This window comes from Aquarana catesbeiana, linkage group LG05 (assembly GCF_042186555.1).
Source record: "Aquarana catesbeiana isolate 2022-GZ linkage group LG05, ASM4218655v1, whole genome shotgun sequence".
In the NCBI taxonomy this organism is placed as follows: Eukaryota; Metazoa; Chordata; class Amphibia; order Anura; family Ranidae; genus Aquarana; species Aquarana catesbeiana.
Window position 1 is genome coordinate 209,496,327 of NC_133328.1, and position 13,206 is coordinate 209,509,532.

At 44.5% G+C, this 13,206-nt stretch overlaps 1 protein-coding gene and 1 long non-coding RNA gene across 7 annotated transcripts in view; one reads left to right on the plus strand and one right to left on the minus strand.

The window, feature by feature from the left end:
* The window catches only part of LOC141144643 (uncharacterized), a 34,902-nt gene extending 28,900 nt beyond the window's left edge, over nucleotides 1-6,002 (minus strand). Inside the window, exon 1 of the long non-coding RNA XR_012244428.1 lies at nucleotides 5,672-6,002. This is a non-coding gene — a long non-coding RNA (uncharacterized lncRNA). The remainder of the gene's footprint in view (nucleotides 1-5,671) is intronic.
* Nucleotides 5,748-13,206, plus strand: part of SUGCT (succinyl-CoA:glutarate-CoA transferase) — a 1,840,030-nt gene continuing 1,832,571 nt past the window's right edge. For 5 of the 6 annotated variants that reach the window (XM_073630530.1, XM_073630532.1, XM_073630533.1 and 2 more), the window contains exons 1-2: nucleotides 5,749-5,997; nucleotides 10,613-10,670. In XM_073630530.1, coding sequence (XP_073486631.1) covers nucleotides 5,895-5,997; nucleotides 10,613-10,670 — 161 coding nt within the window. In that variant the 5' untranslated portion in view covers nucleotides 5,749-5,894. Of the gene's footprint in view, nucleotides 5,998-10,612; nucleotides 10,671-13,206 lie in introns of all 6 variants that reach the window. The other variant, XM_073630531.1, reaches the window with a different exon arrangement.

Sequence of the window (13,206 nt, forward strand, 5' to 3'; positions counted from 1 at the left end):
CACACCACAGCAGGAAACAATGATAGAGGGAGTGTTCAGGGCGCAGAGCTCAGTGCCCTGAGGACTTTCTAAAGGAAGCCAATAGAGCTTCTTGTTTGCAAGCACTTGATTGCAGCACGTCGTGCTTCCCATACACCCCTGTGTCTGGCATCCTGCACACACTTAAAGGTGCCAGTATTATTATTTTTAATAATGAGTAGCTTTGGGAAGGGCGGTTTCCCTACGTTGCATATGGGCAGTCCGACACTGATCAAAGGGTTAAGTGTGTTCCCTCAGTGTGTTTCTAACTGTGTGGGGGGATTGGCTCATTGCATGGACACTCTGATCCGTGTTCCTGATTAGCAGGAACACTAGATCAGAGTGTCCATGCTGCCTGACAACACGGCAGTCTGCTTGTTTACATCGGCAGACCGCCGTTCTGTCTCTGCGGGGAGCGATTGTGGGTGGCTCCCCCTGTGGCCAATCAGCGTGCGATTGCGGCTCCGGCGACCAGCGCGACCTCAGCGGCCATTTACAAAATCATGTACAGGTGCGTGATTATGCATAATGGAGCCACCTTTCGGCAGTATATGTATGGCAGGTGGTCGGGAAGTGGTTAAAAGTGACATTAACTGCTTGCTGACCGTCCCACAAATATTTACAGTGAGGCGGTGTCTCCTGTGCGCAGAATCACGTACAGGTACATGATTTTGCACTTCCAGATCTGGTGAGCGTACTCACGTCACAGGCGACCTGTTCTCGCTGATCACAGATCTCTGTCTTCCCACAGTTAATCCACCCCACATACGGTTAGCAAGCACTCCCAGGGAACACATTTAACCCCTTCCCTGATGTTAACCCCTTCCCTGACAGTCATTAGTACAGTGACAGTGCATATTTTTTAGCACTACTTACTGTATTGGTGTCACTGCTCCCAAAAAAAAATGTCAAAAGTGTCATTTAGTGTCTGATTTGTCTGCCGCAATATCGCAATCCTGCTATAAGTCACTGATCTCTGCCATTACTAGTAAAATAAATAAATAAATACAAATTCCATAAACATATCCCATAGTTTGTAGATGCTATTACTTTTGTGCAAACCAATCAATATACGCTTATTGTGATTTTTTTTTTTTTTAACAAAAATATGTAGCAGAATACATCTTGGCCTAATTTGATGAAGAAATTAGATTTTTTACATTTTTTGATTGGATGTGTTTTATAGCAGAAAGTAAAAAAAAATTTTTTTTTTTTTTTCAAAAACTGTCAGTCTTCCTTTGTTTATAGTGCAAAAAATAAAAACCACAGAGGTGATCAAATACCACCAAAAGAAAGCTCTATTTGTGGGAAAAAAGGGCATCAATTTTATTAGGGTACAGTGTTGCACGACCACGCAATTGTCAGTTAAAGTAACGCAGTGCAGTATTGCAAAAAAATGGCGGGTAAACCTTCCAGAGCTGAAGTGGTTAACCACATGCCGACCAGCGCACGATGATATACGTCGGCACAATAGCACGGCTGGGCAAATGGGCATACAGGTACGTCCCCTTTAAGAAGCGGCAATGTGGGCATGCGCGTGCTCCATGACCGCGGGTCCCGCGGACTCGATGTCTGCCGCGTGCTCGCGATCGTGTCACGGAGCAGAAAAACGGGGAGATGCCTTTGTAAACAAGGCATTTCCCCGTTCTGCCTTGTGACATGACAAAGATCACTGCTCCCTGTCATCGGGAGCAATGATCGCTGTCATGCGACTAGTAGCCCATCCCCCCTACAGTTAGAATCACTCCCTAGGACACACTTAACCCCTTGATCGCCCCCTAGTGTTTAACCCCTTCCCTGCCAGTGTCCTTTACACAGTAAACAGTGCATTGTTATAGCACTGATCGCTGTATAAATGACAATGGTCCGAAATAGTGTCAAAAGTGTCCGATGTGTCCGCTATAATGTCGCAGTAACGATAAAAATCGCAAATCGCTGCCATTACTAATAAAAAAAATAATAATAATAAAAATGCCATAAAACTATCCATTATTTTGTAGATGGTATAACTTTTGCGCAAACCAATCAATATACGCTTATTGCAATTTTTTTTACCAAAAATATGTAGAAGAATACATATCGGCCTAAATTGAGGAAAGATGTGTTTTTTTATATATTTTTGGGGATATATATTATAGCAAAAAGTAAAAAATATTGCTTTTTTTAAAAAATTGTCGCTATTTTTTTGTTTATAGCACAAAAAATAAAAACCGCAAAGGTGATCAAATACCACCAAAAGAAAGCTCTATTTGTGGGAAAAAAAGGACGTCAATTTTGTTTGGGTGCAACGTTGCACAACCGCGCAATTGTCAATTAAAGCGACGCAGTGCAGAATCGCAAAAAGTGCTCTGGGCAGGAAGGGGGTAAATCCTTCCAGGGCTGAAGTGGTTAAACAATATTCTTATTCTCTAAAACTAACCCATACCCATCTACTACTTAGTGGTGGATCCAGACTTCGGAAGTCGGGATGACGCGCTGCCTCGGCTGATTGCAGTGACATCAGCGGAGAGCGGACTTCAGACCGGTCTCTGCTGAAAACAGATCACAGGAGTGCTAAACGAATTGCATTCCTGTGACCCATAGGAGAAGCCCAGCCTAAAAAGCTCACTTCTCCTTTAACACCACCAACCTACCCACCCAATAATGTAAAAAAGATCATGCATAGTGGACAAAACTAACAAACATAAGCCCAGTGCTTGTAAAATGAATACAAAATATGCAATGTGTTAAATATGTAACAATTACTTTTCAAACGTTGCAAAATCAAAACAATACACAGATCGTGTCTACATATAAGTCCTCCTGATAATAAATTTACTTGAGTATTATTTATACATTTACTTATTTATTTATAGATAATTTTATTTAAATGTATTTCTTTTAGCATGAGAGGGTTAAGGCCCCATGTACACTGCTGCTGCTAAATGGACGTTTAGAGGCATTTGGACACTTTTTACTGCCCCTGAACTCATTCAATGTTATCTTATGTGTACATGTACACAGGTTCATTTACTGTCGTTTTTAGGTAGTTGAGTTTGTAGGCCTTTTTTTGAAGGCAAAAAAAATGAGTTCAGACGCCGAAGTTTCTGAGGTTTCAGACGCCAAACGCGGCTAAACGCAGCATGTAAACGCGGCAAAATGGACGTTTTAAACGTGGGTTACTATCTGTCAAAAAACGTCCCGTGTACATGAAGCCTTAGTACATTGTTTTATGTCGCTGTACAGCAGTGCGATACGCTGTGCTGCTGTACAGTGTGTGGCAATCCTGTAGAGAGCTGCATGTCTCCATTTTATCACATCCTGCTGCAGGGTCGCTCCTATTTTCAGTCTGCTTCGGTCCGGTCACCTAATCCCCTGCATCAGCCAGTGGAGGCCGCAGGGGAGAGTAGAGAGCACTCTGATAGTAAAGCCTGGAGTGGTGACTTCACCCATAGGCTCCTATGGTCCATCTGTGGTTGATGTTCTCTCCTCTCCCCTGCTGCACCTCTGGGGACACAGATCACATGACTGGACCATAAAAAGTGTATGGGTACCCGGGTACTGCCCTAGGGGACATGTATAAATGCAAAAAAGATTTTTTTTAAACGATTGTTTTGAAAGGAGCAGTGATTTTAATGATGCTTAAAGTGAAACAATAAAAATTAAATATTCCTTTAAATATCGTGCCCGGGGGGGGGTTCCCTTAGTCTGCCTGTAAAGTGGCACATCTGTGCAATGTATAGGACATGCCATAGCAAAATGACATTTCTAAAGGGAACAATGTCATTTAAAGCTGACATTCAGTCATTTTTCATCTTTCCATCTATTAAATATTCTACCCTTGTTGTTTTAACTTTGGATAGTAAAACATTTTTTTTCTACCAGTAGATACCTTATTCAGCCTACTTCCTGTTCCTTGTCTGGTAAAAAGCCAAGGCTTATGACATCATGCACAGCTCTCTCTCTCTCACTCTTGTGAGAGTTTGCCAGGAAGGGAGGGGGGTGAGCCATAACAGGGCCAATGAGAGCTGCAGAGCTGGAGGTTTGCCTCTGTGTGTAAATCCAGGAAGTGAACAGGCAGCAGCTTCAGCTGCCCACAGTTAAAATTGATGCAGCCAGACTTAGTGGAGGGAGATCTCCAGCATATTTGGCAAGTACAGAATCACAGTATATATAAAATAATATGCAAAGTGGTTGGAGGGAAGCTTCAGAATGGAAAATATGTTTTTATTACAAATTATGTGAGCTGACTGCAGTTCCTCTTTAATGTTGATTTCACATGAAAGCTGCTCTGAACCTGCGCCAAAGGCATTAGTGGGTGCAGTTCTGTGGTGTCCCCACTAGGGCGCCTAATCCCTGTGTGCTGGGTGGAGGGGGGTGTCTCTTCCCTCCAATCAGCTCTCAGAGCTCTCCTCACTGAGCTTTGCAGTGTAATTTCAGCTCCCCGCCCCCTTTTTTCTGACTGCTCAGACAAACCTTATAGATTATGGACTTTGAATAGATGAAGAGATGACTGCAGATAGACAGGTGCAACTTATGTAGAAGGGTTTGTTTCATCTATGTGCACCTCCAGAGGCCAGTCACATCACTGGGTATTAGGGTTGCCACATGTACAAGATTGACCCAGACAGTATGGGTTTGGCAACTTGTGCCTGGGTTTCTGTCCCCTGGTAACCTGGACACAACATATACCCAGTCCGGTAAATCTGGCTGTCTTGTGGAGCCAGTGCGGCAGCTCAGGATCCTGTCAGCCGCACCTCTGTGTCCCTCTGCCTTCTCTCTTGCCGGGCGCCTGCCCCCCCCCCCCCCCCATATGATCTGCTCCATTGGCAGCTAGGACCAGTGTCCTACCAACCAATGACGCTTTTGCCCATACGTGGAGTTTTCCTAGCCCGGTCCACCTCAGCCCTGCCCCCTAACTCCGGTGTTAGCTGTGCTAGAACAGCCTGAAGATGGCCACCGTGGTGTGCAGGCAGTGTGTCCTCTTCCATCCCGCTGTCCCGGGGACCTCTGGCCAACCACCACCTGCTACCACTCAAACAGGGCCGCACAAGGTAAGGAGGTAGGGGAAGCTGCACAAGATGAGGGGAGTCCACAAGTTTGGGGGGGGGCTGCACAAGATGAAGTGGGAGAGGAGAACAAGGTGGGGGGGGGGGGGTATCATCATTTGGAACTCAGCTGGAAGAAGTGACTGGACCTCCTTAAATTTGAATTCACTTCCCCTGCCCTAGGTAGACATCTGTGGGTTGCAGGAATGCGCACAGAATTGTGTGGATTCCTGAAATGCACAAAAACACACAGTCCTTTTGTAGAAGTGCAGTGGTGCCATTAAGTCTTCATGACACAACCACACCTCTTGCTCCTGCGCTCATTCACCTGCAGCGAAACCTATGGTAACAAAGTATCATGCATTTTGGTGCAGCATCGTTTTATAAAGGTTATACAGGTTTTACATTTGTACTACATTTCATTTTTCATTTGCTATGTAAAAAAAAGTTTTTGCTGCGTGCCGCTTAAGTGTTCGGCTTGAAGCAAAGGTGGCAACCCTACTGGGTATATGTAAGGGATTACTAGCACTAGCAGCTGATTGGTTGCCATGCACAGCTGCTCCAGATGCTGTCTCCTCCAGTTTGGATAAATTCCCCTGATAGTGAAGGAAATGACACCACCTCACCGCTGTAAGTGTTCTCCTTGGACTTGTGTACTATCACACCTAGAGCCGAGTGTCTGTCAATCAGTAACAGGCTGTCTCCTCAACGACCCGCCTCCTCCGCTCCGCCCCCTCTGCTCGCCCCTCATTGCTGGACTTCGGTGTCCTCGGGGAAAGTCGCTGTGCTGTGCGCTGGGCTCTGCGCTGTCTCCTCAGGCTCTGCACTGCGCTCTATAGTAGTAGTATCATGCAGGTCGCCGCTCGTGTACTGGAGGCCTCGAGGAGGAGCCACAAGGGGGCGCGATGGGGAGCCTCCCTCTTCACCCAGCGGAGGGGGTTCTCCCAGAGAGGTATATTGTCACATGTCCTGTTGTGGAGACTGGAGAGGAGGATTAGTGGTGCTCCTTGGCTCTGGGCTGTACATTCTCTATGGACTTATTCTGTATTTATAAATGAAAGGAGGGCAATGAGCAGAGTCATAGAGAAGCTCTGAGAAATATATGTCCCTCTCTTGTGTACTTTTCATGTAGCCTGTCATCCTACCGAGGGACCCAATAATGGTCTCCTTCACGCGGGGCCTAAAAATAGGCGGTTGCTTTTCATCTTTTTTTTATCGCTTTCTATGTCATAATGGTTAACACAGAGAGGGTGTAGAGACATACACAGTGCAAAAATCCTTTTAGGGCTTGTTTAAAAGCATGGTCTGAAGCTCCTTTGAAAAGCAATCCACACTCGGATCACTTTTCAGATGCAGACATCCCAACCTGCAAAAACTAAGATGCATTTGACAGGCAGTCTGGAGGCAATACAGTATATCACCTCCTCACTGCCTGATTTAAAGTGATTGTAAGGGTAATTATTATATTTTTGTTAAATAACAAACATACTTACCTCCACTGTGCAGCTCGTTTTGCACAGAGTGTCCCCAAACCTTCTCTTTTGGGGTCCCCCAGGGGCTCTCGCAGCTCCTCCTCACATCAGATAACCCCCTTGTAGAAGCAATCTCCCGGGGTATTACCTTGCGGGCACGCTCCTGAGTCTAGCATTCAGCGTCCATAGATGGCAAATGCAGAACTGGGCTTCGCCCCCCCCCCCGGCGCCCACGTCATTGGATTTGATTGACAGCAGCGGGAGCCAATGGCTGCGCTGCTATCAATCTATCCAATCAAGAGCTGGGAGAGAGAGAGAGGCAGCACGTCCCCGCCGACTGAATGAAGGGGTTCAGGTAAGTAAAATGGGGGGCCGGTGAATGCCAGGTGTTTTTTCACCTTAATGCATCCTAAAAACACGAACCTTTACAACCCTTTTAACTCCCTAAATGCTTAATTACTGAGACTCAGTCACAAGAATTTTGATCCATGTATGGTCAGCTTAAGAGCCCCTTCACACTGGGGCCATCTGTGCGTTAGCAGTAAAGCGCCGCATGCTTTTGTTCGGCCGCTAGCGGGACACTTTTAACTCCAAAGATGGGGATAAAAATGCCAGTGTTGAGGCGCCGCCAAAAGCCCTTTTCTGGCGCTTCGGCAGCGCTGCCTAATCATTGCAATCGCAAGCGCAACACCCCAGTGTGAAAACCTCCCCCACTGTCAGAATACAATAGCTCGGCAGGGAAGATTCGGATGGGGAAATTGAGTCCATTTTTTTTGTTTATTCAACCAGCTGGTTCAACAAAAAAACAAACTATTATCTATGGACTCCTTAAGCAAAGCAACGTGGCTGTGGTATGTGTACCTCCCCACCTGCTGCCTCTGCAGCTAAAGGGGGAGCAGTTGGAAGGCAGTAAAAACACAGCTCAACTTTCTGGTTTTACTGCCAACCAACCTTGTGTGAATGAGTCCTCGGGTCCCATTTACACTTGTGTTTTAGGGTGGTAAAAACAGTTGAGCAGCATTTTTACTACTCCCCCCCCCCCCCGCCCCAGTCACTAACTTGCCTGTTGAGGCAGCAGAGAGGGGTGTACGCATCCTGAGAAGCAAAGCATTGAATTAAAAGAGAAGTATGGACTTATAAAACATCCAAACAATTATACTTGCCTATGTGGATGCAGCATCGATCCAATGCTGCATCTGTCCCCCGCTGGCTTTGAAGTGAGAACTAAGTGATCAAATACCACTGATCGCTGAATTCTCTCCTCCGCTCGGAGCAAAGGGCCATGACTGTCAGTCTTTAGCTTTCTGCTCTTTCCTCCAGTGCTCACTGGAACGCTGGGGTGTGGAGAGGGCGGGAGAGGCCTGGTTCAGACTCTGGACTGATTGCTGAGATGCTGAGCCAGGTGCCGTTCCAGGCACCTGGGTGGATCCTGACCAATCTTTCCTATGCTTGGAATGGCTGAGTGACATCAGCCAATAGCAGACATTAGCCTGCTGTCAGCTAAAAACAGATCACAGGAGTGCAGAGTGAAGTGTATCCCTGTGAATTACAAAAGTATAGCCAAAATAGCTTTGGTTACACTTCTACTTAAAATCCCCCCTAATGAGTGGCCAAAATTAGAAAAAAAAATTCATACCAGACCCTTATCCAAGCATGCAGTTCGGCAGGTCAGGAAAGGGGGGGGGGAGCAAGCAAGTGGCTCCCCTACTTAACCACCATAACAGGTCACATGCTCTTAAAATGGGGGTGGGGGCTTTGGGGCAGGGGGGGACTCTGCCCCCCCCAAAGCACCTTGCCCCCATGTTGATGAGGACAAGGGGCCTCTTCCCCACAACCTTGGCCGGTGGTTGTGGGGATCTGTTGGCGGGGGGGGCTTATCAGAACCTAGTCTCCCCCATGTGAATGAGTATGGGGCACACTCATTCATCAAAAAAAAAATGTGTAGTGTGAAACTAGGAGGCAGTTTTCTACAAGTTCTTTATTAAAGAAAAAAGTAATAATTGGCCCCGCCCGGTGTAGATTCAACATCAATCACGATGCCTCTACTGCTGACCTTAAAAAAAAGCTCCACTCCCAAAAAAGGCTGTTGCCGAATGACGGCTCTGCTGCCTCCTGCCGCTAAATAACATCACAGGGTGGCCTGCCCTCTTGTGACGTCACTGACCCAGCATGCCCCGGTTGTGACGTCACGGGGGAGGCATCCGGTGATGTCACCGGGTGGCTCTGCCCCTAGGTTTATTTAGCAACGAGAGGCGGTGTAGCTTTCATTCTGCAGGAGCCTTCGTTGAAAGTGGAACTTCGTTTTTTTGGGGGGGGGGGGGGGGGGGAGGGTCAGCGGTGGCAGCAGACATCATGATTGAGGTTGGATCTACACTGGGGAACAATTTATTTTACATTTTTGTTTTCCTAATAAAGGGCTTGTCAAAAACTGCCCCTTGTGTTTATTTACACTCTTAACTGTTTTTTGGTGAATGAGTAGGGGTACCTGGTACCCATATTCATTCAAATGGGGGGGGGGGCAGGATTTGGGAGGGCTTAAAGGGGGCTTCCAGATTCTGATAACCCTCCTGGTCGCAGATCCCAAAACCAGCCAGGAAAGCTTGCTTTTGTAGATACAGGAAAGAAAAGCGCTCCGTCTATGGCCGGCTTAAAGGGTTTTTAAACCCTTGCATTTTTTTTTTCTTCTAAATAACAAACATGTCATACTTACCTCCACTGTGCAGTTTGTTTAGCACAGAGTGGCCCGATCCTCCTCTTCTGGGGTCCCTCAGCGGCGCTAGTAGCTCCTCCTGCATCGAGTGCCCACGTCGGAGAAGCACTCTCCTTCGTTGGACACCCATGCCGGCGAGCTCCCGAGTCCTGCTTCTGCGTCCATTGACAAAGAAAGCAGGACTCGGCCCTGCCCTCCGGTGCCGCGTCATTGGATTTGATTGACAGCAGCGGGAGCCGAAGGCTGCGCTGCTATCAATCTATCCAATCAGTACACGAGACACCTGCTAGAGCTGGTGTGCTCGTACGCGGGGAGAAGAAAACCAGGTTCAGGTAAGTAAAACGGGGGGCACTGGGGGCTGCAGCACTACAGAAGGCTTTTCACCTTAATGCATAGAATGCATTAAGGTGAAAAACCATGAGGGTTTACAGCCCCTTTAAGTCTTCTCTAGTTGGTCTACCTGACCGTGGTTTGGTTTCAACAGAACCTCTAATTTTCCACTTCTTGATTACAGTTTGAACACTGCTGATTGGCATTCTCAATTCCTTGGATATCATTTTATATCACTTTCCTGTTTTGTACAGTTCAACTACGTTTTCCCGCAGGTTCTTTGACAATTCTTTTGCTTTCCCCATGACTCAGAATCCAGAAACATCAGAGCAGCAGTGGATGAAAGATGCAAGGGTCTGTCAGGAGTCCAGAAACTCATTGACCTTTTATACACACACAAACACTAATTACAAGCAAACAAATCACAGGTGAGGATGGTTACCTATAATAGCCATTCAAACCCCTTTGTGTCAACCTGTGTGCATATTATCAGGCCAAAATCACCAGGGTATGTAAACATTTGATCAGGGTCATTTGTCTAGTTTCTGTTACCATTATGATTTAAAAAGAGTAAACACAGTTGATTGATAATAAATGGCTTCGGCCAAACACTAACCATGTGTGAAAGAAAAGTTTTTGTGTTATCATTCGTATTCTCTGAAAAATGGCCAAGAAATCATAAATTCTGCCAGGATATGTAAACTTATGAGCACAACTGTATATAATCTATCAATCAGGGAGGTTTGAGACCCATAGAAGTCTATCATTAAAACTGTAGAAGCAGAGAGATTCTTTTGTTGTAGCCAATCATAGACATAGGACAACTGAGATACTACAAAATAAAAAGAACATTTGTTTGAGACAGTTCAGTTGTGGGGTAGTCTGCATCTCTACTGAGACTTGATCAACATTTGGAAGTACATTTTTTTTAATGCCTCACTTAATTCCTGAAAATGTGACTCAATTTTTTTGGTTCTAGCATGTTTTTTGTAGGTCCAAAAATGTATGTATTTTGTATTGTATGAGAAATATAGTAATAATGTGTTTCTTTATAGTTACCGAGGCTGACAACGTAAAGCCACTCGAAGGAGTGAAAATCTTGGACTTAACAAGGTATGAGTAAGTTAATAAAAAATATCTATTTTTTTAGTATGCATATAATTGCCATATGTTAGCTTGTTTGCTGTTCCTAACCACTTCAATACTGGGCACTTTCACCTCCTTCTTGCCCAGGCCAATTTTCAGCTTTCAGCGGTGTCGCACTTTGAATGACAATTGCGCGGTCATGCAACACTGTACCCATATGACATTTTTTTCACACAAATTGAATTCTTTTGATGGTGATTAATCACCAGTGGGCTTTCTATTTTTTGATAAATAAAGGAAAAAGAACAAAAAATTTGAAAGATAAAGCGCTTTTCTTTGTTTCTGTTATAAAATATTGCAAATAAATAATCTTTCTTCATAAATTTAGGCCAACATGTATACTGCTAAATTTTTGGGTGAAAATAACCCAAATCAGTGTATATGTATTTTGTTATAAAGTCAACTAATGTGGTATATATATCTGAAAATCGATCTGTCCTGATGTACCGACGACCTATCCCATTTCTTGAGGCCCGAAAAGGCCAGGACAGTACAAATATCTTCCAAATTAACCCTAGACATTTCAAGGTATTTAGTAAGAGGCATGGTTTTTGAAGTTGTAATTTTTTGTCACAATTTTTTTTTTTTTTTTTACATATTGTCACCAGTGCAGTACAGTGTCATCGTATAACTGGTGTGGTGGTGATCAGGGACACTGACTGGTGACAGTATGTAAAAACAAAAAACAAAACATTTTACTTTTATTTTTTCAATTTTTTAAATATTTTTTCTTCGATCTACTTAATTTGTTTTATTTTTTACAATTTTTTTCTACATACTGTGACCAGAGCAATACAGTGTTACCATAGTAACACTGTACTACTCTGGGGAGGTGATCTGTTTTTTTTTTTTACACACTATTGCTTATAATGCCACGTACACACGGTCAGAATTTACGACAACAAATGTTTGATGGGAGCTTGTTGTCGGAAATTCTGACCGTGTGTAGGCTCCATCAGGCATTTTCCGTTGGAATTTCCGACAAACAAAATTTGAGATCTGAATCGCAAATTTTCCGACAACAAAATCCATTATCATAAATTCCGAGCGTGTGTACACAATTCCGACGCAAAAAATTCCACGCATGCTCTGAATCAAGTACGAGACGGAAGTGCTTGTTCTGCTAAAAATAGCATTTGCAATGGAGATAGCACATTCGTCACGCTGCAAATTTTAAAATCTTTTAATGCAGCGCATTCTCTTTATAATGCTAGAATAATGAAGTTGTTTTGCTGCTGATATTCACACAAATTCTGACAAACTGATTTCTTTATTATTTCTCGTGATCTCCTGAATATTAGTTATTTTTTTCGTCAGATCTCCATAATAATGTTTTTTATTTATTTTTATAGTGGTTTTATTTTTTGTTGTTTTTTTTTTTAATCAAGATCTCCTGTTTTTTTTTTTCTAGTGATCTCCATAATATTTTTTTTCGTTTTGTGTGTCAAGTTACCACAACAAGGTGTCCCTTGTTAATTTGACATTGTATTTAGGAAATGTACCGGCCTACTTACAAACAAACTGTCCTTTTTGAAGTAAAACACATAGGCAAGTATTTGTGAATCAGAAATAGCCATTTATTATGGGTCATAAGAAAATAAAGAGGAAGGCAACGCTGGAGAAACTGGTGAAATTGGCGAAGCCTTTGTACCCCAGGGCACACATCAGCTATTTTACAGGCAAATTTGGGAGCCTGAGGAGTCCATATAATAGTGAGCACAATCCAGTCCAGGACTCCAAGAGATCAGGAACAGCAGCAGATGACATATATGTCCCCAGGCTGTGATCATACAACAGCCTGCATATTTTGTCAGACCAGACTGAACCCAGGCCATCACACTCTTTTCTTCCTTCCACTCTTCCTTCCAGGCTGTGGCTTTGGTATTGGAGTTGTGGCAGGAGGTGGAGGAGGAGGAGGACGATGGTCGAACTCACACAGGTGGGTTTTGGTTGTAATTTGGCCCCTCAACCCCTTATTTAGGGTCGGATACAAAATTTCCTCACAGATGAGGTGTTGGCCCTCGTCCATTTCCTGCATTTTGCATGCATCCATGGAGGCAAAGGTCTCTTGAAGAGTGGGGGTAGTTCTGAAGGCAGCATTAGCCTCCTGAATCAGCCCAAGCGCTGCCTCCTCCACATTCCTCCCCTTCCTGGGCCTTTTGGTTGGAAGGCGGAGGGGAGGGACCTGGGTTTCGGTCAGGCTGCTGGGCTGCACCACCTCCTGCCTGACACATTCCACAGCCTCCTCCTGGTTGGTACATTCCACAGCCTCCTCCTGGTTGCCACATTCCACGCAACCCTCCTGGCTAAGGATTTCCTGTGTATGAAAAAGGGACATAGTTTTAGTTTTTTGTTCATCAATCACACACAATTTTCAGCTCATGACTGTTGCTAATTGAATGTTAAGAAATAGAAAAGACTCTCATACTGAGCCTAGCATTTTTCATTCTTGTTCCAAACATTTTTGGCCACTACTGTCTATTGATATGTAAAACACTTTATT